This window comes from Sebastes umbrosus, chromosome 2 (genome assembly GCF_015220745.1).
Source record: "Sebastes umbrosus isolate fSebUmb1 chromosome 2, fSebUmb1.pri, whole genome shotgun sequence".
Taxonomy (NCBI): domain Eukaryota; kingdom Metazoa; phylum Chordata; class Actinopteri; order Perciformes; family Sebastidae; genus Sebastes; species Sebastes umbrosus.
Window position 1 is genome coordinate 7,707,868 of NC_051270.1, and position 26,148 is coordinate 7,734,015.

Below are 26,148 nucleotides of genomic sequence, written 5' to 3' on the forward strand. Positions count from 1 at the left end.
TAAGAATAGTTGTGTTTTTATTAGAACGGACAAACCAAACACTGGCTCTAGAGAGAGCCTTTCACGTTTTATGTTACCTGAAGGCCACCGTAGTTCTCCTACACGCAACTGTGGTACCGCCAGCTGCCGTCTGACTTCCTAAAGTAGTGTTATTATGGTATGGATGGCCTCTGAGCGAGGCGAACAGCGAAACCACGGTTTTGTACTCTGCGGCTCACATTACTGCAGTCTTGCAAAGGGAGGAGTGAGCGGAGGGGTGCTCAGTTGGTTGCAATCTGCAACCACACCGCCAAATCCTACACACTGTACCTTTACTACATTGTTGGTTTTGGTCTTTTCATGGGACTTGTTGACAGTAAGAAAATTATAAAATAAAACCAGACCTACCTTTAAAACACAACATTAAACCACAAAAGTTTGACATTTTGGGAAATACGCTTATTTGCTTTGTGTTTGACTTTGGATACCACTCTCATATCTGTCCGTATAATATAAGGCTAACACCCAGCAACCAAAGCCAGGCTTGCTATTTCCACCTGTTTCCAGTCTTTGTGGTAAGCTAAGATAACCGGCTGTTAGCTGTAATCTTACTTATAAGGATATGTGATATGGAGAGTCTTTGCCAAAGGGTAAATAAGCGTAAAATATGAGACAATTCTTTTAACAGTGCAGTGTCACTGAATCATTCAGCGGTTCAATCATGCTAAACCTTTGTCAGTATTTATTCAACACATACTGCACATTGTCCAGTGCTACTCTTCTTCTTCAGTGACCCCTTTTAAACATGAAGAACTTTTTCATTAAGTTATATCAAATCGAAATTTTCAATTCAGCATTTTTAACTTGGTATATCATCAATTTTAAAAAGCCAAACTTGGATGGAAACTGAGGTAGTGAGTCCAAGTATATTGCCTGTAACTATGCTCAGCCCCTCGTCCTCATCAAATCAAACCCCAACTCAAGGAAGCCTTTTCCTCATGAACTCATGAACTTGTCTGTGAAGATTTTATGTGAATGTCTAGGAAGCGTCGGGGAAGAGAGGCTTCACTTCAGAATATTGATTGTTTGTTGAGTCCTCTTCATCCCAGCGGTACCTCTGCAGTACTGCTGACTGCACACTGGTCACTGCAGACGCCTGGACCGCTGGTATATTCCACTGGAAATTCATATCTATGCTGTGGGATTTTCTATGACAGGATGTTAAAACAAAGGCCTCTATTTTTCAGTCTTCAGCGGAGACCTGTACTAGTCCTACTTTATATTTCTCGCTCTGCCTTGACAAACACTGAACTTGATTGAACCTGATCGCCTGTGTCTCTGACGTTTTTTTGTAAAGCTTGTCTCCCCTGAGGTGACCCTTTACTAATTACTGTCAGACCTCTAAAGAATGTAACACGTTCATTTCTCTTGAAACTACGTAGGCTGAGAACGGCCGTGCTTGTTACATTTTGTTTAATGCCGTTATCTAATGACGCCATCTATGCATGCTGGCATGGCACTCTTGATCTCTGATAAACATTTTAAGAGGAAACAACTTTATTGTTTTCTCGTGTCTAACGGGTTGATTATCTCATCATCTTGAGATAACAAAGCCTGTGATCTCTCGAGATAACGGCATTAAAAAAACAGAATAGCAAGCACGGATGTTCTCGGCTTCCGTATGAAATCAGTGAATTTCTCCCTCTTTTACTGCTGGATATTGATACTGAACAGAAAAGTGTGTAAGTAGAGAGAGAGTATGAGAAAGGACCAGAAGCCAAATGCGGGTTGATTTTTAGCTGCAGTGTCAGGTTTCTGTACTAAATACATGGTCTTTTTCCTGCTGTTTTTCCTTTGAATAAGCTGAATGCACCATGCTGCCCTCATGTGCTTCCTTCTTATAGAAGTTTTGTCATAAACGGCTGCTACATGTTATGTGCCATTAGAGACGTCTCCACAGGTAATTCCTGCCTAATGATCTGCTCTGTTACTCATTCCTAGCTTTACATATTTTGTGCTCTTTGTTTATTCTTGTACCTTGTTATTTAAGTTCAAAGCCTGTCCGTCCTCGTTTGACTTAATTAGTTTAGAAAAAAAATCACATATCTGCAGAATGTATGTCCTTACTTGCTTTGTGTTGTACAGAAGTGTTTTAAAAATGCCTTAATGTTTTATTTTCCTTGCTGTTGTAAATATCACGGAGAGTTTGACGGCCCACAGTTGTGGTTTACATGTTTGAAGAGATTAGATTTGTCTGCGACACAGCTTTATGATATGACATGTGATTGGTACAAGCGACTGCTCTGGAGTTATATAGTGCACTACTGCATCAGGAATCTCTGGGATTATTATGGCAGGGGAGTTAGGGAAAAGAAAATTTGCTTTTCAATAACCTCGTTCCAGTGTGTTTACCTGTTTATTTAAATGATTATATGTAAAGGTCTTGGTGAAATTTTTCAGACTGCAGCCAACCAGTTAAAGAGAATGATGATATTACTATTTTATTTTTTGTTGTATGTAAAGAGAGATTGTGTCACATTGACTGCTAAGGTGATGTTTTATTATCTGTCAGCCAAGATCAAGTGTTTCTGTTCTTTACCCTGGGTTTTGCCGGTTTGTTAAAGAGGACCTATTATGCTTTTGTGCTTTTTTCCCTTTCCTTTAGTGTGTTATGTAGTTTTTTGTGCATGTAAAAGGTCTGCAAAGTCCACGCCAAAGGGAGTTACTGTCCCCCACAGTAACATTGCTCCTGAACTGCCTGAAACCGCCTCACTTAAAGTCCCGCCTTTTCTTTAATAACGTAATGATGTCATCAAGTTACACATTTTGTGGCTCGTTTGGCATGCCCTCAAACAAAGCTAAAGCGGAGCAGGAGGGGAGCCCAAAGAGTTCGGTTCAGTTGACCAATTATAACAGCGGGCCGGGACGGGGTGAAAAGAGTTGCTGCAGCACAGCCAGTTTGAGAAAAATAAAGCATTTTTTGAACATTAAAGCATGTAAACATTTTCTAGTAGAAACCCAGAATACAAGTATGCACCTGAAAATATGCATAATAGGTCCTCTTTAAAGTTGTGATAAACTGCTGGGCGGACGCAACGTCAAGATCTTCTAAACTGTTTTGTCAGTGTTTTTTTTTTTATTTTCTCCATTGTATTTATTCTCTATAATGTACGTTATCAAACTCTTTCCAATATGCTACAATTACTGAGTTATACCTGGAATTTTCAGTTAGTTAGTTTTCTTTATGGTAAATACACTGGATTGAGGCCACTGGAAAGTAACGTACTACTGAACCAGGTTGTCTGATAATGGCATACCCTCTCCCCGCTGTTTGATTTTGAAGCTTCTTCCCCGTCAAAGGCTGAAGTCAACGTGTATACTGTGTTTGTATAAAAGCATTTCTCTTATTTCGAGAACTATATTTGTATATTTTGCGCTGAAAGAGAAATGCCAACATGACGTTGTGGGGTTTGCTGATCAAAACCCTGTACAGCCTTCTGCTGGCTAGTCATTGTTTTCTTGTGCCTGCAATTAATAAACTTCTTTATCATTTATTGAATTATTTCAGCGAAAGACATACAAGCAATATCATTTTTCACCTGATGATGGCGCTAGCTGAAAAGTCACGGGATGCTATTGAGGACACTAAAACACCCACTTGTATTATCAGAAACAAAAAGAAGAAAGAAAGCTGCATCTTAGAAGTTGCTATATTTAATAAGTAATTACATTGTTATTCTTGTACAACTTCACACTTTTACAAAACACGGAGACACACCCATCAATTGTGCAGTATGTAAATGTATCACAACATGTCTGAGGAATGTGAACTTTGTAGGAGTCCCTGGTGCATTTGTAACAGGTTTTTTTTCTTCTTTACACACAATATTTACAGATTTCAACTGAGCTAACAGCGCCCGGACGGACGTGGCAGACAGACATTGTTGTCTGAAGTACGAGTCTCTTAGTGGATTTGATGCGATGGGGGTGTGGGGAGGTAAATTCCCAGCATCTACTGGCCTGGAAGTGGACCGAATGTTCAATTCAAGATCCAACCTGCTGGTTTGCATCATGTTAAAAACCTTCATAAGGTCTGTTGTATGTACAACACAAACAGCTGATAGACAAGACCTATAAGAGATTACTAAAATACATGTAAACACCAATATCACCTGGAGCACAGTAAATTAGCATACTGATAGTGGTATCACGACTCCAGTGAGGACATCAATCTGACCATAATAATTGGGGGCAAATTATTGTTTCAGTGAGGCCATGATAAGTCAGAAACCACAGAAAGTCTATAAGGTCACAGTAGGTCAATTGAACTACAGTATATTATGTAAATAGTTGATCTTTAAAAAGTCAGTGGGGTAAATGCAGTGATGATGTGTCTTTGGGGAAGTGGGAGCAGGCCCATGCACAAAATATCCGCTATTAGCCACCCATCTATCTGTCAATATGCATCCTTGTTATGTTATCCAACAACATGTTAATGGTAAGCACTGTATCATACACGTCAGGTGAGGAATCTGAAATCTAATAACTGTCCCGGCAGGTCAAGAAGCACCTTGAAAGAGTTCACAGTGGCATTCCTAAAGAGGAGAAGTAATGATGCAGCTTGTTCGTTTCTGAGAGAGGCGGCCATTCGTCCAGCTGATAGCCACGAACTTCCCGTCATCCTACTGTCTCTCCTGCGCTGTAAATATTGCTGGGAACGGTGAGTGTCGTGTAGATAATCTCTCTAATAATAATAATAATAGGAAGGCACCGACAGTATCTCTCAGGGGAAAGTAGTGATATGGTAAAAAAGAGAGAAAAAACAGGCAAAGAACAGACGGAAAAATAGCTCATCCACAGTTGGCAAACAGTAAACATCATGTGAATAATTAGTGAAACAGAGCTGAAGGTAGCAGCAGTAATAGAGAAGTATTGCTAAGTGCAGAAACTGCTTGCATATTTACCTCAGAAAAAAAGTTATTACTCAATCAAAATACCCGCACAAACCAATACACTATACCAACATATACATTTCATAAGGCACATTAGCTCAAGGATTTTAGTTAAAGTCATAAAAGAAGAATATCTTGGAGGTGAAGCAGAAGATGACAACTGGAGGGAGAAGATGAGATAAAGATCTGCATGAAAGAGGAAATTCAGCATACAGATGAGAGTGGAGTAACAGTACCAACTAACAAATAAAAACATGTTCCACAGTTTTAGTGTTTAACATGCTGAGTTTAACCATCCGCTTCTTTTATACTGGAGCTTCATCGCAGCCCCATTCAGACTGCACCTGTGCAGGAACATGGATGACACCATCTCTGCACCATCCACTAGCTGACCAATGTGACAAATTGTAACGCAAAAAAAAAAAAAAATGGAAGTACAGGTGCTGATGTAAAAATGGGAATTCCTGGTTGATTGCACTGCTCAGTCAGTGGCTTTGGAGGCAGTGAGGGGTTCAGTCTCTGAGGGGTCTCCCTGAGGAAACACCACATAACACACCTTCTGGCCCACGTATGTGACTCTTTCTGCAACGCAAAACACAACAGGAGGAGTTTTAATAACAGGCACTAACTACAAACATTAATATATAAATATCATTCCAATACGTGCAGTACAGTGGCAACTCACCGACTACCCTGTAGACCCATTTGGGTTTGTCCTTCCAATGAACACCCACAAAGTATACAGGCACTCCAGTCAGCATGATGACCATTCCCAGGCCACAAACCACTGGTTCAGAGTACAGACTGAAGCCCAGCAGCACAGCCCAGAATACCAGGTAGGTGATGGGGATCAACAAGCTCACCTGCACATGACAAAAACATACACAATCAAACTTTTTTCTTTTGGTAACACTTCATTTTACAGGTCTGCAAATTTCATGGTAATTAGATGATAATTAGCAATAACCTATTTGAAACTTCTTTGGAATTACTGCCAAATTACCCCAATATTTACTTCACAATTGATTAAAAATTACTGTATTATAAACATTATTTATTTAATATTATTTCTCAATAGTTGGTAATTTATTTAATACATTTCCAGGAAAAGAATACAAAGATAATTTATATGCTTTATTTCCATTTCTGCTGATAAATAGATAATAATTAGCAAATAACTTTTTTTGAAATTTCTTAAAAATCTCCCTGATTCATGACATTAGCTACCAGAATACATTTGTGTAGACAATAAGTCACACAATGGTGAGATTTGTGCCTGATCAGAAGTGTCTTCTATTAGTTTTGTTTTCCACCTCCAATGAAGAGCAGCGCACAGCCTCTTCTTAAGCCTAAGGGCCCTATTTTAACAATTATATGCTATTTTAGCATATAATTATTAATAATGTTTATAATAAAGTCATTTCCACGTAATTACCATGAAATTTGCAGACCTGTAAAATTAAGTGTTACCTTTCTTTTTGCCACTATATTCATTGGGATTACATTTTTTTACATTTCTTCCATCAGAAACAAACATATTACAGTATACTGTATCCAAGTATATGGCTGGGATAATATATTAAAAAATAAATTTATGAGACAAATTATTGATAATCGTGTATATGTTCATATTGTGACAAATGACAACAATGCATATGTTCTGTCCATAGACACACACATATCATGTAATTGACCTTTCTGACACCTGGGGGCGCCAAAATACCATCCATGTGCATGACCAACCTGAAATGTCCAACTACAGGTGTAGTCTACCATATCTAAAGGCCCATTAATTATCCAACTCAAGCTTGTAAAACTTATAAAAGCCCTTCAAGACTGGGCTGAAGATTATATACTAACGCTATTATCCCAGCCTTTTTACTCAGATACAATATACTAAATATTTGTTTGGCCAATAACGTTATTGAAGTTAATTGGCTACACCTGCTACACCTGCATTTCCTAGATAACGAGAAACCTCTTTTTTCTAACGTTACTCTCTTCAGTTGTTACGTTTATGTTATTAAATGCTGCGACATTAACTACGCTCCATGTTGACATACTTCTTGAAGACATGTGAGGGAAAATAATCATCATGGGATTCATGTTAAGGTAAGCTTCATGTCTTATTTTCATTGTCCTGCGTTTAATATAAAGATTTTATACTTACTATCTTATTAATTATTGGTCCAAGCCATATAGTTCTGTATGTAATGTTATCTGAATTACTGTTTGCTCATTTTGAAGATATATGAAACACATTTTGTCACTTTTATTTGTTTTTGTGTAGCCCCATTTGTTGTTAATTGCAATACCTAATAGGCTCATTTTTATCTCTCTTTATGTATATCTTTACATTGTTTTGACATTTTCAGTTAAATTCCCTATTGTTGTTCTTGTTATTCTGAACCCTTGGCTTTGGAGTTTTGGCAAGAATACATATATATTTTTAACATTTCCCAGTTGGAGGTGTTGTCCCCCCAGTTATGGAGTTATGCATGGACTAGATGCACTTTATTTTATTGTATTGTATTTTACCATGCACTTTAACCTTGACTGCATAATTGCACTTTGAACTGCATTTGTTTTATGATATTGCACATGCGGACTGATTATGCTATTTATTATGTATTTCATTATTTATTTTAATCATTGTCTTTTATATTGTTTTAGATTGTCTACTTACTTTTACTGCCCTTTATGACAGTTTGCACATACGACACTGGTCACTAACCTCATAGCTGTCTTCATATAGTACCCTATATTTATAGACTGTCTTTTAATGTATCGTGTATGTGATGGGGAGTTGCAAACTCAATTTCGTTGTACCTGTACAATGACAATAAAGGAAATCTAATCTAATCTAATCTATTCTTAAAGTGAAAAGTTGATATTTGAGCAGTAGCCTAGTAGTTTTGGCACAGAGATCACTGGTAGTTAATTTTAAGTAAACTGAGATCTATGATTTGATAGTTAAATAACATTCTGTTATGTATTCAACAAGGCCATGTAACAAAATACTCCAAGTTAAATGTAGTTCCTGCAGTGGATCTGTGGTTCTCAGGTTTCCGTACCTTGATGGGTCTGACCAGGTTGGGTCTCTTCTTGCGGAGGTAGAGGAGGCCAGCAATGGTTACTCCATAGGACAGATAGTTGATAAAGGACACGTAGTTGATCAGGTTGTGTGTCTCTCCAATGCACAGGATGATTATGGTGGCGAGGCACTGTGAGATGAAGGTAAGTTTAAGGATCAAGTACAGTTAAACTAACAAAAAAATAATGCTAAATAGTTCCATATTAATATTAAAAACTATTTCTGTTGTGCATCCCTATGAAGCTAGACAAAACTGAGTGCAGCACTCACGCAGACCAGCAGGGCGGGGATTGGAGTGCAGTTCTTTAGGTGGATCATAGCCAGCAGATAGGGCAGGTGACCCTCTCTGGCTCCTGAGAAACACAGTCTACAAATAGACAGACAAGTATGCATGTATGTTCAGGTTTACTATAGTTGTTAGGAGTAACTCTTGACACTCTTGTTCATAAAAAGGCTGTTAAAATGAAGGTTTGGCATGTAGCGTGCAGCAAAGCGAGGAGTGTGTGTTCTACCTGGAGGAGGTGAACAGATATCCGTTGATTCCTCCGAAGGTGGACAGTGCCACAGAGATCGGCATCACCCAGGAAAACATCCCTAGCAGCTTTTCCCCGAATGTCTGGAACAACACAACATCTGATGGGTCAGATTATTGATTTTTACGGAGTGATTGATTTATTGATTCGTTCATTCAATCCCGAACAGTAATGCGTTTATTTCTTAATTTTCCTAAAAGCTGCAATGTGCATTTTGAACACCCTGCATAGCTATATCAAACTGTGGCTGCACATATAAGGCTTGTATGAGATAGAAAACTGTTGTTTTTAGTCTCTTTAGGTCAGTTTATAGATTCTAAGGACAATGGCCTTATCCTTTAAAGGGATAGTTTGGATGTTTTGAAGTGGGGTTGTATGAGGTACTTATCCATAGTCAGTGGTATTAGGCTACCTACAGTAGATGATGGTTGGCATGCCCCCAGTTTGGTGAAGCAGACAGGAGTTACCGCACGGATGCAAAGCAATGTACTGCTGTGGACGGGGCCGGCAGCAAAACGTATTTTAGCCACCTAAAAGAAAGGCTCAGAAAGGCTTTTGCTGCCGGCCTCGTCCACAGCAGTACATTGCTTTGCTCTGTTGCGCCTGTCTGTTTACTCTAGGTAATACACTGACTGGATAAGTACCCCACTTCAAAACACCCAAACTATCTCTTTCATATCCTAAGACACTGCTTGTAATACAAGTCCGTCAAAGGAAAGTAGTCAAAAACTGAATTTGTGACTGTTTCCCAGTTTTCCCTCTGGGATCATGAAAAAAAACTTTAATCTTACTGACTGATGAATTAATTGGTTGGTTGAGGTCTGTCTCGTGCTAGGATTCTCGGCTTCAGCAGACTTCCGGTTTCCAGACAGCTGAGACTCTTGTATAAAACAGTTTATTAACTGCTATGAAACATACATTCATAGACATGGAGAGCTGCTCACCACTGCCACAGCGTTGGAGGCCAGCAGCTCCTCAGGGGTCATGGAGGAGAAGTAAGCAATGTTGGTCAGAGTGTAGACAAGGGTCACCAGTGGGATGGAGATGTAGATGGCACGGGGCAGGTTCCTAATAAAGATAATGATGTACATAAGTAATGCTGATAATTCAAATGTTGGTTTTATAGAGCATTAACAAGACATTAGAGAGTAGAGTAGAGCTATGATAGACAGATATTAAACTATACTGTGTATGTGCGTGCCGTACTTGCGTGGCTCCACGACCTCCTCTGTGACGTAGTTGAGGAAATTCCAGCCGCTGTAGGCGAAGGAGGCCTGAAGGAAGGCCAGCGCTATCTGTCCCACTGACGGGTCCTGACTGAATTCAAAAGCCACACTGGGCCGCAGGGCGTCATAGTGACCTGGAGGAGTTGAGAGGAAGGGATGTGTGGATGAAACAGTGAAAAGATCCTTTATAATATCACCTATACAATACACATGGTTTTCACTACAGTACAACTACATTGTCACACAGTAAATTCTGACTTCTAAAACAATTTGGTCACCATATTATTGCCTACAACCATAAAAATTCAGTTACTTTCTAAATTAAGTTGTCTCATTTGTCACTGTTGTTTCTACTTGAAGACCTTTTAAATGTCATGTCTAGTTTTGTACACCAGAGGTCAGCGTTGGTAATACATTTTAATCTGCTGTGACAGAATTTACAGTTGTGCAGCAGCTTTCTTCCCAAATGAGCTTATTATAAACTGTTTGTTCATGTTTCCAAACAGAAGTGTTTAAAGGTTTATCAACTGTATTGTATTTTTTTTTAACATGAAATCTACTCTGCAAATACAATATGTACAGATGATCCCTTCATTTATCTTCAAACTCTTTTTTCATTTGTTTTGTGGGGGCATTCTTTCAATCTAAATGCACCAAAATTAATTTTAAATACTCTCATAAGCGACAGTCAGTAAGCTGCACATTTTTTTTCACAAGATATATTTTATTTGTATTTCATTTTATGTCTCAGTGAGTCCAACAGCTGTTATTTTCCATATGACTGTAATGCTGATCTTTGTCATTATCCTGTTCTTTTATTGAAAATGTAGGTAGTACATTTAATTTGCTCTGCACTTTTAGATTTTTCTTTGCTTTATCAGTACTATTTCAACAATTCAGTTTCCTAATGGAGATAAACTAAAATCAGTCATCAAACAATCAACGTGCTGTATCTAGATATGCATAGTTCATTCCAAACCGAACCACAGAAACAACCATCATGTTGAGGATTTAAATCTCACCAGAATGTGTATATATGTGTGTTTACCTCTACAGATTTGGATGAGTCCTACAACTATGATGAGTACCAGAGCGAGGAGTTTTCCTACAGTGAAAACATCCTGGATCCTTGTCGCCCAGCGCACACTGGAGCAGTTCACCCAGGTCAGGAATACTGCGGAAACAGACACATACACAGAAAGCATCATGTTTCTGACAGGCTTTGCCTTATAAATGCAGGGTCTCTCACAGCCCTGTATAAGTATCGCCTCCACTAAATTAATAACCTCCACATTATCAGAAGAAGTAAATACACCTCATGAGATAAAATCATAACCTTTTAAGGTAAAGCAGCATTCACCAGCTGGATGCATGGACTACATGTGTTCTGCTGCCTCTTTCATATTTATGTCAAAGCTTAAGGTCTGGACGTTGTCCAATATGACTCCACATTCCTCTCTTGTCAGCACCCAGAGGTATTATGACCACCTCTTTCGGGACAAAACACACAGAAATCTATGGAATGAAACACTTCCTACTTTCTGTTTCCTCCTGGTATAGAGTGTCTCTATTTGTGTGTGTGTGTGTGTGTGTGTGTGTGTGTGCCCCTGCTTCCCTCACCCTTTCCTAAAGCCAGTGACCTTCACACTGACCCTCAGTTTTGCGTGTTAGCCACCATAACAAGGGCTGGCCAAATTCCAAGTGTGCCAATCCGAGCAAGTGCAAGTGGCTCTCCAGTCGCCCTCAAACTCAAGTGCAGTCTTACAAGTGAGAGGTAAACCCAGTAGGAAGTGTGAATGGGGCTACCAGCACAGAGAAAGAAAGAGAGAAAACAAAACTTTTGTGTAGTTGTACTTTTCTTATTTTATGTTTTAAGGTGTGCAGTCCTGTACACATCATAACACACATTTGAGTGTGAAAAACAAACAACAACATACTATAACTGTAATTCAGTCAGCCAACTCACGTAGAATACAGTATTATGTAAATGTAGAAAATGTACGTCCACGGTGCTTCGCGCGAGTTTAAACAGAGCTTTAGGTGAGTAAGGTATGTAAGGTATGTGTTACAGTGAGAGTAGTCATGTGAGTGTAGCAGTGGACATTCTCAGGTAATTTGAGCAACCTGCTGGTTTGCTTCACCACTTAGAGGTCATGAGGGGGTGTACCACATCAAAAAAGGAGATATACGTATACCCACTATTGTCTTGTCTTCTCAATGACGTACCATATCAGCAGGAAATAGTGGTGGAATTTATATAAATTGTATAGACCCCATACCCTCGCCTTCATCCACTTACTGACCATTGCTTGTGTTTCACATGCACTCAGAATTGTGTGGCACATCAAATCGAGAGCTAGGGATTATGAAGCGGTTTAGGTGTCAGGATGTGTGAGCATGATTGTTCAGATTCTCCGTCTTTGTCTCTTCTCTTGTCTCTCAGTATTCTGCATCTTTTCTTTTGTCTCGTTTCCCTCCCGTCTTTATTTAATCTCTATATTTCTCAGTAGGGCTGACCCGAATGCTTCGAAGCTTCGACCATTGCCATGGTAATCGACTTCCAAATCAGTATTCGAATGCTTTGTTTTTGTTTTTATCATGAAAAGTATGTAATCATAATGCATAAATCTCAAAATAGCCCATGAAATAAGGAATAATCCCACAACATTATTCATATTAAACATTACTTATTATTAGTTATTCTCAGATGGATATCCCTGTTTGTTATGTGTAGAGGTGCGTGTGTGCTCAGTATTGCAGCAGCGGCACTGTCGCGGCCACTGAAACGGGGGAGATGGAGACAGACAGAAGAAGTTGCGCTGCGTCGCGAAGCTTCGAATACTTTGGAATATTTCGCACCAAAGCAAAAAGATGGTATTTTCGGGACAACTCTTATTCTCAGATTCTCTCCTGACCTTTCACTCCTCCTCCCTTTTACACAAAAATGCCCTCTCTTATAGGAGTGGCACAGAATGTGTGTGTGTGTGTCCATGTATATTTGGGAGTAGGGTGTTATCGACCATGTCATCCATCACCGGAGGCAAGGTTTTCCTCCCACCACAGAAATCTGAACAAACTGCTTCCGCGGGCACACACAAACACATACACACACACGTGCATTTTTGGCAGGAGGGTTTTGGTGGCACCGGGCAGAGCTTTTTCTCCCCCACAACACCGTGGTGTTTTATAGTCAGTTACCCTAGGGGTGTTGCATGCATTTCCGTTCCTGTGTTCCCGTGAACCACCTCCTCCCCCCACTTCCCTCTGTGTTAACCCTGACAGGAAGGAGGTGCCAGCAGGCTTTGAATGCGACAGCGCAGGTAAATCTGTGTCCTGCCATCACAGCTTCTATTGAAGGCCGCCTCAGCACTAGAATACTAAACTAATTACTGCTTTTACTCTTAATGGATTCTGATCCCAACTTGGTGCAGATTTATCAGGAGGCCTTAACCTCAGGAACGCCTCCTCTTGGTTCAGGATCTGGTCACCGAAGTCACTGAACTGACAATAACCCCCCTGTCTTGTCTGTTCACCACAAGGTATCTGACACCAGAATCCCTTCAGGCGACAGTAAATCTACAGGTTTTAGGTCTGGGTGAAATACATGCAGAGACATGCTGACAACTAACATAGTACAGTCAGTGATGTAGTGTAGGGGAAGATAAAAGGAGGGCTGCACCAAGCCATCACTGTTAATGTCTTTATTTAACTCCCATTCAGACTTTAACTGTCTTTTTTAACAGAGACCAAGCCAAGAGGGCGACACACAGACTGTTACAGATAAATGGGGCAGAACATAATTAACTGTTGAAGATTAGATTAGCTTTGAAAATCTCTATACCACAGTTTTTATTTTACAAAAAATATTTCTCATGGATTTTAGTGTACAATGCAAATAATAGACTCTTGAATGAATAAATAAATCACTCTTATTTCCATTCAATTATCTTTAGGGATAACAATCATGAACATGATGAACAAATATGTAAACATGGTTGGACTAATAGTCCTTTGATTTGTGTGCTCATTTGTGGTTTTGTGCAGTTTTCCTCTCGGGCATGAACTAAAACCAGCGGAACATTACATCCTGCATTCCTGTACAACAGGAACAGACTTTTCTCACTCTGTAGCTCTCACGGTTATTTGTTTTTTGCTGGCAGGTTTCTTAATACTGTTATGCATTTACATATTATTGCATTCACTCTTTAACAGAAGAGATGCAATTTTACTTTGGGAAAACAAAATTAAGCTAGAGGGATCACACCAACCACGACGCCTAATCGGGCCAGGGGTGTAAAGTGGCCACTTCCTACATCCGGTGCCCTTGCTCAGCTTTTATTTTGATCTCAGCTACACCTGTAAAGTTTTGTGACTGCATCTTGCAAGGTTTTGACGCTATGACAAAAATCTGTCCACAGACAGGCAGAACTATAAACACCTGGCAAAGTATTCAAAACTGCCTCTGTGGTAGTTCCCGCTACAGTAGGTGTGTCCAGGACCACATCTTGTCATGATGACTAACAGAAGGTGTAAACAATACCAGCATTGTTGTTGCGGCTGGTAATGAAGAGGCGACTATAGCATCTGTTCCCTTCATTCATATTTGATGCATTAGGATAATGATTCCATCTGGAACAGCTACAAGTTAACAGGTAGCGGTTTTATTTTAGAAAGATATCAAAATTCAATAGACTATAACTCAGTAGTAAAATACATCTTATGTTTCAGTCTGAAATTCATAACTTTGTGGCACCCGCCTTTTCTAAATATAAAAAAAAAGGCTGTGTGTACACGCCCTAATGTGGGGGCCTTCTCCGTAACTTGTTTTACAAATACAAATTATAGATGGGGAAAATGACTTAGCCTTGAAAAAAAGGTTCAGTCAGATGATTTATTTTTTGTAAGTACTATGATTTGTTCTGCAGAGCAGTTATAGCTGTTAGTCTGCTGACTGACCATGACCCCTCAATCAAACTCTAAAGTAGTTTCATGCAGCTTCCAATATAACAAGTCCAGCATGACCAGGGATTCTGTGGAAGTCTTGGACTGCCACAATGAAATTTAAATCACTCAACCACATTTAAAGTATAATTTGCGCGTGATGTCCGTATTTATTCTTAGCCTGCATACTTTGCACTGCTTCATTCATTGGCGTCTACGCTGTGCCTATAGTTAAATCGTTCTGACTATATGAATGAGTGCACAGTGTGCCTGTGGAAGGTATTAAACTTCTGGCAGTTTTTGACAACATTGGTTCGAAGCTAACTAGAGGGTCTAACGCCTTCTCTTTCTACCTCTGCTGCACCACCACACTGATGTGGCACACACAAGTGGTGGCTAAAGTTGTCTCCCTGCTGCGCTGGAATGAACAACAGAAGCTGCTATTGCTGTTTCCTCCTCAGTAAAACTAAGTGAGAATCAGGGGTGTGTATCCCTCCTGCCTCATCACATTTATGATGATAGTCATGGTTGGATATGATGTTAGATTAATGGTTTTCTAATGTTCATTACTGGAAAATGTGCTTCAATGTACTAGATTGGTGATTTAATTCTAGTAAACGTGATCAATGTTTGACAGAATAAAGTGCTGTCACAGAGTAAATCTCCTGAAATGGGAGTATTAGGCACATGACTGTGCTGCTGTGGGCTATCCAGTGCTCCTATTCTTAGAAAGGACACTACCGACCCACAACTGGACCGGTCTGGTTTTCACTCACCCACCCACCCCCCACACACACACACACACACACCTGGGTCACTTGTGACTCTCATGCAGTACACTCTGCAGGGGACAAAGAAGGAGGGGGGGACTCGTATCTAGGCTGACTCACATTCGTAAACCCGTCACTAAGAAAAGTTCCCTTGTCATAACAGGCCTCAATAAGACTCAGCAATGCAGAACAACATTAAATCCAGTTAATCTCACTGAGTGTTTCAGACACTCACTGTACACCAAACTGTGGAAAACATTTTATCCCCGACAGCCAAGATACTTCCAACTTTTTCTTTCCTAATGTTACTTAAAACTGTCTTGCCAATTCCCTTTGGGCAGATTATAAGCGACTTGACAGGTTTTCACTTCCGTGGGTCAATTTGTGGTGTAATGGTTTATTTATAGTCCTGAATTTGTCTAGAAGTGCATATATGATGAACACTACTGCAGAGTGACTCACTGTATACGGAGTTGCGTAAGCCATGGGCTAAAAGAATGTATGACCTTTGTATGAAAATAGCAATCCATCATCTTTATCATCAGTAAAGGCTTTAGGTGGTGTTAACAACAATCCCATATTTGCAATAGTGGCATATAGACCTTAAAGTTACTACGAGGAACTTTTAACTGCTTATGAAATAGTCTCGGTTTAATACTGATGCCTCTATATGACCTACATACATTAACGAGACCATCAGAAAGGATGATTGGTTATTTCTATATAGTTATTGTTAATGCTTGTCATCGGTGACACAGGGTGGGATTCCACGCAAAATCAGATGAAAATAGGCAGTTTCACCAGAAACTCCTTCAGCTCAGACTCCAGAGCGGACAGACCCAGCTTCGCTGTCGCCTTCAACCCAGATTCAGAGCTCCAGTGGGAGGTGGAGAGCTCCGTGCCCGGCAGCAGCGGCTTCGCCTCGCTGCTCCGCCGGTCCCCTCTGGGAGCCAACACTGACACCACGCTACTGGAGACCCAGGCCGTATTGATGGGCCCGCTGGAAGGAAGGAGAGGCACGGAAGAACCAGGACTGAGTGGGACAGACTGTCAGACCCTGCTGCAGTAAAATGACCTTTTAGTACTCGGAAACACTACCGCTTTTGTCCACAGGGACCGCAAAGATCAACACAAAATGAAAGTTCCTCGTAGTAACTTTAAAGGGGACATATTATGAAAACGTGTACCTACCAACCCACAAACTGTGAAATAAGACAACCCATTCAGTTTTTTTGTGGGGTGCCTGGATCAGAAAACATGTGATCCAACAGGCCATTCAGATTTGGCTCCCCTTCCCATGCCACGTGCAGACTCATTAGAATATACCGCCCAATTAAATTATGTTTTTTGAACATTAAAGCATGTACACATACAGCAGCATATTGCTGCCACACCAGAAAAAAATGGATCAGTGGCACGTTATAATGTGATCTGTTTTTCTCTTGTGTGGCAGCAATACGCTGCTGTATTAACATGTTCTAGTAGAGACCCAAAATGCAAGTATGAACCTGGAAATGAGCATGATATGTCTGCTTTAAGTTTGTTATTTATACCACCAATTTTAGAGGAGTGTCTCCACGCATCTGCTTTTGGTGTTTGAGGGAGCGATAGTGAAAAGTCTTATCAAACCATCAATATCTCTATCATCCAAGATTATTGTAGAGTTCAGAGGAATATCTTCTCCATCTGTTATCAGGGTGCTGTGAACCGGACACTTTTTCCTGCTCACAAGTTGCTGATAAAGTTTCAGACGTAAGGATTGAATGTTATGTAACTGCCGATGACAGATACAATCTCACTGTGAAAGCAGGTCTGAAGTGTGATGCGGGCCATAGGGGAGCATGGAGGCGGTACCAAGCAGCCAATAGGAACATCAAACAGCCAACCAGAATGTCAGCTGGCCAATGGGATCCCCCATCATTGATGTGCAAGGTGTCCTGCCCATTTCCTGTTTCCATGGAGCTCGGTGACAGGAGCGTCACGGTAACCACTCTGAAACAATGCACAATGGCGTAGACACACCCTCTCATTAGCGGCGTCCACAAAGGCTGGCACCATTATATAGTCTGACACTGATACTGACACACACACAACCTCGTACCACACTCAAGAAAACAACACATGACACACGGAGTGGTCCCCTGGCCTAACTAGGCAGCAGATGTAACCTTCTGTCGCCAAAAATAGTGGCGGTCCACCGGCGTGCTCTGCAAATGCTAACCCCAGCCCAGCACATGCACGCGCTCTCAGATACCCAGCCCTCTCCCGTATATCTTCCCGTTTCTCCATCCAGTTCAGACAAGACCGAACTGGCTGGCTTGTCATCCATAGATATGCTCAGTCTGTTTTTGCCAATGGCTATTTACAGATCGCTGTACTATACCACATTTTAAGGAAAGGCGCTGGTCAGATTAGAGGCTGGAAATAGAGCACACTGTTTCATAAGGAATTGTTAAATGACAATGACAGCCGTCAGCACACTGTGACTATCACAGTATCATTATATCTTCAAGGCATGAGATGAAAGTCACTGGATTTGGTATGCAGCATTTCTTTTACCCTTTGTAGTTCTGTGGCTTTTTCCTTTGCTTTACATTCATAGAGCCTCTTCCTCCCACCAGTTCGCTGCTCACTCATAACACGTTGGTCACCGGGTGCTCAGGTTTATCCTGCTGGATAGACAGATTTGTCTGGACTAAGGATGTGAATAACTAACCATTAACCGACATTAAGGATTAACGGTTAAACGCTTAAAAGAAATATTAAAAATTAAATAGAAAGCTGAGCCGGTGTTGCAAGATACAGGAAGTTGGCTCAGGTCTTGAGCTGAGGAGTTGTAGCAATTAATCACCCGCAAATAAACTGTACACACACACTGCTACAGCTAAGTTCACAGCTATAACGCCACCGACAACCTCACACTCACCGCCGCCACACACACACACACACACGGTCTGTCGGACACTCGCTAACGTTACGTCGGGCTGACAGATCGTATGTGTGTGACAACGGCAGGCACGAAGCCACCAGCAACGCTACAGCTGCTAACGTAGCACAAACAGACCTGGTCTGTCGGACGCTTGCTATCGTTATGCCGGGCAGACACACAGCTGACAACCTCACAGCTAACGTTAAATAAATGGTGTGGTGGAGAGTTACTGGGAAAGTGGCTGCATGTGTCCTCGACAATACACACGGCATCGTGGCTGCTAACGCTCCCTTACGGGTGAACTGGGGACTCAGTTGTCTGTTGTGCACATACACTGCAGCTGGCGCACCTCTGCATGCAACACATTAATCTTGTCGGTTAATGGTTAATAATCGGTTAATGAGGGTTGGTTATCGGTTAAAAAAAATCTAAATCAGCATCCCTAGTCTGGACAGGGACTATTTCTGCTTTTTCCTTGCTCTAATTTGTTTTCCCAGCACTTATTTATGATCTACCACCATTCAATGCTCAATCAATATTTCTTTAAACGATTTTAAGTGTGCTCCAGCCTTTCACCCTAAGATAAGTTGTTGTTTACCTCACTGGGAGCCACTCTAGGTCATACAGTCGGGTCACCTAAATGTCTAAAGGTCTGAAGTGTGATACTGTGAACCAGGATGTCACGATGACAGAGGCAGAGACCTGAGTGGCAGCAAGCAGCCAACAGGAATGTAAACCAGCCAGCCACAGTATCAATACACCAATTGGATCCTCTCAAACTACCAACAAGTCCATCAGCGACTCTTCCTCTGTTTACTCAAACCTTTTCTGAGCCAATCAACATGACAAACCTGGCCAACATAATTTGGAAATGTTGGGCAAAGCTCCTTGCCAAAACGGATCATCAACAGTCAATCAAAAATCTGTTGTAGTTTTTTTTTCATACCAACAAGACAAAACAGTTCTGTTGTTAAGCATTTCACATCGTCACAAAAATGTCAAGGTTTTTCCTGTCCGGTACTATAATTGTCGGTTTAAAGGAATGGTTCAACATTTTGGGAAATATGCTTATTTGCAAAGAATTAGATGAGAAGATCGATACCACTCATATCTGTTTTTAAATATAAAGCTCTACCACCAGGACACGGTTAGCTTTGCATAACAATAAAGACTGCGAAAAATGGGAAACAATTAGCCAAGCTCTGTCCAAAGGTAACAGATCAGGTTATCAGCCTCCCCAGTGTCGGCGCTTGAACAAATATCCAAGGGGGGCACGAGGGTGTAGGTTTCATTTCAGCATTTGGTGGTGGATGGGGTCACATATGAAGCGGAAGATCTGACATTTTGAGTGTCAAACACTTAATTTCCTGCCTTCTGGTGAATTTTTATGCACCAATTTATGGTGGAAATGTAATATATACATTTAATGGAATATAATGCAGTAAGGCTCTCAGGTATTCTGTATTGCTTTCAAGGGATTTAGTTGAAAGCAACTAAATCTCTTGCCGGTAGTGCCCTCCCCATCAACGACATTGTTATTAATGTGCACATACTGATAGAGTCACCACATGTACGGTCTGTGCTTAAAGTGGATTGCCCTTTACTTCCTCACAGTTTAGACTTCATTAGAGCCTCGTTGATCTTTGTTTAGACATCAGTGAGGAAAATAGCCTCTGACCTCGTTTGTTGTGCTTCTCTCCATAACAGATGTAACACAATAGTGATCTTACCTACACCCAGCTAATGAAAGCTTTTACTTTTGCTGTTTTAATGCTATGTTCCTGGAGTGGGAGGTCAGACATTCCCAGCTGCCAGGTTGTATTACACTCTGTGCATTGCACTGGCACAGCTCTTCTCCTCTCATAAATTTTAAGGACATGGAAAAATGTAATTGTATGCAATGTTGCATATATCCCCAGTGAGTACTGCCATGTTGATGTGGCACAAGATGACTGACTGCATTTCAGAAACCTCACAGGGAAGGAGTGCTGCCAAGGTTCGCTACTTGAAATTCTGACTTGAAGACTCGCTCTGTGGCATCTGACTTTAAATGTAATGAAAAGAAGCACCCAGTGTCTCTTAGCCTTTGCCCTGGATAAATCCTCTACTGCACAGGACTTCATGTGTTTTAAGTTTCAGTTTGTTTGGGATCAACAGAAGAACCATTAGCATTAGCAGCAGCGGTCACCCTGGCTGGAAAGAAGAAAAAAAAAAAAGCGCCCACCTATAGAAACTCGAGCTTCATCAACGGGAAAATAAGAGGAAAAAGACCTAAAAGTTTGGGATGCACTGATGATCTCTGGGAAGCACAGTTTGAAAACATCACAGCAAAGCACCAAAATAGACTAAACAGAAGGACTCGCGAATCGTGACTAATTAGGACTTTCGGGCTGTTTGTGACTCACAGATACAGATGGTGGCGAGGAGTCTGGTGGCGATGTACGGAGGCAGGCAGTCCTGGAAGGCCGGCTGCAAGACGTAATTAGAGAAGGTGAGCGCGATGACAGCCAGCGTGGTCGGATACATGATGAGGACGGCACTCCATAACAACAGGAAGCTACAGGACCAAGAGACAAAACACACAGGATTTATGTAAGCGTAAACGTCCCTTTCCATGAAATGTTTTAAACTTTATATGGAGATGTTGCGGCTACAAACTGTGGTGTTGACTGTTATTTGGACAGGGAAGGGGACTTCACATTCACACTTATACTAAAAGCTGCCCAGCACAACTATAGTTTATTTGTTTAAAGGATCCTCATTAGCTGATGCCATACTTGCCAACCCTCCCGATTTTTCCGGGAGACTTTTTCATCGCCTTCTCCCAGTTTCCTCCCGGGTTCACAATTGTCACATACTTCTCCCAATTTTCTTGCAAATTGTCACACTTATTTTCCTTTTTATTATCTTAGTGTGTTTCTGGAACTGCACAGCGTGTATAATCCCTACTCCTTCCACCCGGACGACAATAGAGCTACACCAAACATTGTTTTCCGGCAGAAGAGAGCAGTCTATGCTGGCGCCACGTAGCGCAGTTTGAGTTCATGTTTAAGCTGCGCTCGCCACATTGTGCAGCGGTCAAAGTAGGGCTTTGCTCGACTCAGTGAAAAGCCATCATGGCGTGACGCAAGCCAATGGGAAATAAGAGCGCAGTGGTGCCGTTGTCGCGTTGTCTGAAAGGAGCTTCAGTGAGTGAGAGAAGAAGAGAGAAATGGAGAGAACTGAGAGAAAGAAATACTCAAGCAGGAGCAAAAAATTAATAAAAACATATGAATATTAGTTTATGCCAGAGATTCACACGCCAAGTTCACACCAGAGGGGCAAATTATTCAGTTTTCTTTCCTGGAAGTTAAAGGTTAAATCAAAAGTTTAGCAAAAAAATGCTTTTGCAGTGTACTTATTATTTTGTTATTTTCACATCCCGCTTTGATTGAAATCCTCCCTTTTTTTTAAGGTCTCAAGGTTGGCAAGTATGGCTGACCATACCAATCAGCTCCTCCTCCTGTGGTCGACTGACATACAATAGATAACACATTACATGATAAACATGAATTGCATTAATATACATACAATTACATTCATATACAATTCAGAGCCAGTCAACACTGTACATACAATTAAAGGTGCTATTGATAACATTGATCTCCTAGATGTTGTATTCTCCGTCCCTTGTTCCACTGCATTGCCTGCACAGCAAATGTTTGCCGGTTGGTTGCACAACCTGTATATTTTATGGTCGAGTGGAATGACTCAGACAGACAATCATGTCAAGTGGTGAATCTTGTGGTAGATTAAGTGTCATTTTGCAACATGTAGCTAAACGCCTACATTAGGTGTTTGTGCACGCTGCACACCTCCTCCCTCTCCCCGACTGCCATAGTTTCAGCTGGGGGGATCAGCTATTCTAGCATCGTAAAGCACACTTTATTCAAACTAGACAGAAAAAAAGTACAATTCACCATAACTGTCTTGGTTAGTCTTTCCAACAATCGCCAACCTTGGTTCAGTTGGCCACCCACTACTAAATATCCTCTGATGTGTATCTTTGTTATACATTGTTTGAGGGAACTACAGGGAAAATCATCAGGGATCCTCACTCGCTTACCCGGTAGCGGCATGGAGGGAGACAGGCACCGGTCTGCATCTGATTTTTATTCAGAGAAATTCTGTCCAAGCTTTTTGATTTATAGAAGCAGTTGCTGTATAACATTTGGTAACTGGACGCAACCGTCATTAATGCTAAGATGCTAACGTAGCTCCTCAGAGATTGAAACTGTTATTTTTCTTATTGTGACAATCTAACCGGTGGTGACAACACATTGGTTAAGGTTGTAAGGACTATGGCTGTTGTTGTTGGTTTTGTTTAAATAAGCCGAATTGTAATGCTATGGGTTATTGTTTTTCGGACAGTTACGCTAAGACAGCTATGTTCCAACGTCAGTTCGTACTTGTTGCCACAGTAAATATTCACTTATTCTGCAGCCTGATGGAGACACCAGTGTGAAGCTCAGCCAGCTATTTCTACACTAACTCGCAACTTGATAGCTGACGACATAGAGACACCACGTGATACCAACATCGTTTTACTACTGACTCACAAGCCTTTTTAGAAGGGTGAACCAAACGTCACATGTCTTCCACAGATATAAACAAAACATTAATTTTGGACCCGTCAACTTTTTTGAAATGATTAATTCACAGTCTTAATAATTTTTTTGAGGAAAAGCCATACTTTATTCAGCACCTTTCTATTTCACCTTTCTTATTAAATAATTCGTCGGCATAAAAATTTTATCAATATACCCTTTAAGAGGAATACTAATTCAAAATGCATATATAAGTGATGTATAAAAGATTGAGAATTTACAATTTTAGAACTCATATGAAGCAAAATACTAATATTAAAAGCACAGTTATACCTCTTACTATTCAGTTTGTCTTCTGCATGCCAATAAATGCCTCTGCGTCTTCTTTTTAAAGGATGATTTATTTTTTATTTGGCATATATTAAGGGGTAAATTATTCAAGTTTGTTATGGCTCTGTAAATTGGGCTGGGTAACACAATAATATGAGGTTACCAGCAGATCTAGTGTTGTGGTTATGTGTGTTATTTTCCTGTTGTTGGTCTCTGTACAGCTCCACTGCAGCAGTTGGGGTTGGGGGGCTTGCTCAAGGGCATCTTGGCATCAGTTATAAGAGACTGGCGCCCAAGCATGAGGAAGAGACAGTGAAGAAATCACAGATGGAAACTGCTGCTGAAACCAGAAGACAGTATGCCTTATCTTACTGTGACCTTTGACCTCTTTTGTTAGTTTTTTAATTATTATTTCTTGTTCATTTATTTCCTTTGCCCCATTTTTCAAGCCACACAGGACTCGTGCCTCTTCAGGCATGCACTGCGCAAGGCACGTTTGACCTTCTCAGTCTTACAGCGCTGCTCTACAATCAGCTGACATGTCACATGACCATATGAAAGTCACAAGACCATCAAAGCTGATTGGTTCCAGACAGGCCACCCTCTTGTGTTGCAATATAATCCATACCGAATGAGTACGACTGCTGGAAACTAACACTGTCGACATGACACTTCTTAAAGCTGTTGTAGGAGAAACTGCTGTTGTAATTTAGGCCGTGCAGTGTTAAAATAAAGGGTAACCTGACAAAAAACAACAGTACTTACCCCACTAGCCCTCCAAAGATTTCTGTCACGTATGAATAGTCTCCTCCAGACTTTGGGATGGTGACACCCAGTTCAGCGTAGCACATGGACCCAAGGGCACAGATCCCCCCTCCGCACACCCAGACGATGAGTGACAGCCCCACTGAGCCTGCATGCTCCAACACTCCTTTAGGGGAGATGAATATCCCAGAGCCAATGATGTTTCCTTAGGAAAAAAAAAACAAAGGTTATTTACACTTGCCTTTAAAGGTATAATATGCAACAATTTTCTAAAAAACAATATATAGACAAAAAAATGAAATAATAAAAAGAAATTAAAGGTGCAAGGAGCGTCAAACGGGCCCTCGCCCCTTAACACACGTCGGGGGTACCCGCTGCCGTGCATTTCCATGAAAGTCGGACACTGCACGCAACAGTTAGAGGATATTTTCTGCGTGGAGCGCGTGACACTGTAAATGACCTGATGAGAACCAGTGGGACATCCTTAAAAGGCACTTCTATGAGGGATGGGTGGCAGTATACAACCATTTCTTGTTGCCAGTAGGTGGCGCTATCACCATAACTCAATAATGGAACGTATATGTCTTCAGACCAAGACTCTTATCCAACTTGTGAAATTTGGGGCAGATTGGAATATATAGAGTCAATTTACAACAGCCTCCTGTGTCATGTCGTATGCCTCGAATGGTTAAGGTTAGGATAGGTCGTCTGGCAGCGAGTCTCACGAGAGTTTTTACAGATCTCGGATCAAATTTCGCAATTTACAGGCTCCTTTTCTAGTCGATAGTCGGGAAGCGGAAAATCAGGGCTGATGTCGAGTAGAGTGAACTTGCTAAAACCAAACTGCCAATCACTGGGCATTTTCATAATGTAGTAATCACATTTAGTACCAACTCGAAGGGACTGGAAGATCTTTACTCATTTGTTGTTTTTGTTGTACAGTTGAACACTTTTTTCAAACTCTGTATAAGCTGAACCTGTTTGTCCTCTGAACACCAACACAGGTGTTTCCAGTTATTCTGGTTGATTAGACCTCTGCTCAGGTTGAAGGTGGAATTTATGAATGATAAGAATGCCTAAACAGGTGCAATGAAAGCTGACAGGAGACGTAGGAAGATGTCAATAAATTGTATTTTTTCTTTTCTTCTTATTTTGCTCTACTCAGGATGCTTCTGGGCGTCTGCAAACATCCTTTGGGCCCCACGTGGGGGTGTAATCCCCAGCCAATAACAGCATGCAGGGTGTGCAGCCCATTCAGATGGTGGAATACACTCAAGGCACAAACATCGATGGACACAAGTCCCCCCCCCCTTTAGATGCTTTGCGGCCGTATTTGACGGATGAGAATGGGTTTGTTACACCGCTGTGAGTTCCCCTGCTCCTCTGTCTCTCCTCTGCTTTGTGCAGTGGCTGTTGTGTGCTGCAATCGGTGTGTCAGTTTGACCGAGGCACACGCACCAGGCACAGAGGACAGTCTGCCTTTCGGCTGCGTTCATTAAAAATCCTGCAACACGGCACCTTCCCACGGGGTTGTGCGGAGTTAGTTGGGTGTTTATTTGTGTTTTAGAACGTAACCGCCGTGAAACAATCAGAAAATAACGTCTTATTCCTCTAATTCACTGCTTTGTTCCCGCTAACGACGCTCTCTCTCTCCATTCATTCTATAGCTTGCTCGACCATCGCTTCTCTCACTCTATCACTCGAGTCATTGAGCCGAGGAGGTGATGCCAACTTTGAATGACAACTGTTACATATTATACCTTTTAAATAATTAGACATTTAACTAGACGGTACTCTGAGAGTCAACAAGTCAGTCTGCATACTACACACAAAGCCATCATATTTAAATTTTAAATCTAAACCCTCCAAACATTTAGAATCGAGTCTATTTCTGATTTTCCTTGTTAAGTAAATAGCTGTTCTGAACAGCCGCCATGAAATCCCTAGAGGCTTATTAAAACATCCCAGCCGTTTAAATAAACTCTCTAAGGAGTCGTTTCAACTGACTTTTGTTTCATTTAATGACTTGTGCAATCTCAGAAA

At 41.1% G+C, this 26,148-nt stretch overlaps 1 protein-coding gene and 1 long non-coding RNA gene across 3 annotated transcripts in view; one reads left to right on the forward strand and one right to left on the reverse strand.

Moving 5' to 3' along the window:
• Positions 1–3,673: 3,673 nt before the first annotated feature.
• slc7a10a (solute carrier family 7 member 10a) overlaps positions 3,674–26,148 on the reverse strand; it is a 46,284-nt gene continuing 23,809 nt past the window's right edge. For both annotated transcript variants that reach the window (XM_037794017.1, XM_037794011.1), the window contains exons 2-11: positions 24,106–24,310; positions 20,830–20,981; positions 10,833–10,958; positions 9,765–9,918; positions 9,503–9,626; positions 8,538–8,641; positions 8,296–8,392; positions 8,006–8,155; positions 5,617–5,794; positions 3,674–5,513 (exon numbers count right to left, since the gene is read on the reverse strand). In XM_037794017.1, coding sequence (XP_037649945.1) covers positions 5,413–5,513; positions 5,617–5,794; positions 8,006–8,155; positions 8,296–8,392; positions 8,538–8,641; positions 9,503–9,626; positions 9,765–9,918; positions 10,833–10,958; positions 20,830–20,981; positions 24,106–24,191 — 1,272 coding nt within the window. In that variant the 5' untranslated portion in view covers positions 24,192–24,310 and the 3' untranslated portion in view covers positions 3,674–5,412. The remainder of the gene's footprint in view (positions 5,514–5,616; positions 5,795–8,005; positions 8,156–8,295; positions 8,393–8,537; positions 8,642–9,502; positions 9,627–9,764; positions 9,919–10,832; positions 10,959–20,829; positions 20,982–24,105; positions 24,311–26,148) is intronic.
• Positions 6,743–23,675, forward strand: LOC119502817. Its single transcript, XR_005210180.1, has 5 exons — positions 6,743–7,043; positions 10,841–10,948; positions 17,306–17,478; positions 20,832–21,016; positions 23,562–23,675. It is a non-coding gene; the product is annotated as an uncharacterized LOC119502817 (long non-coding RNA).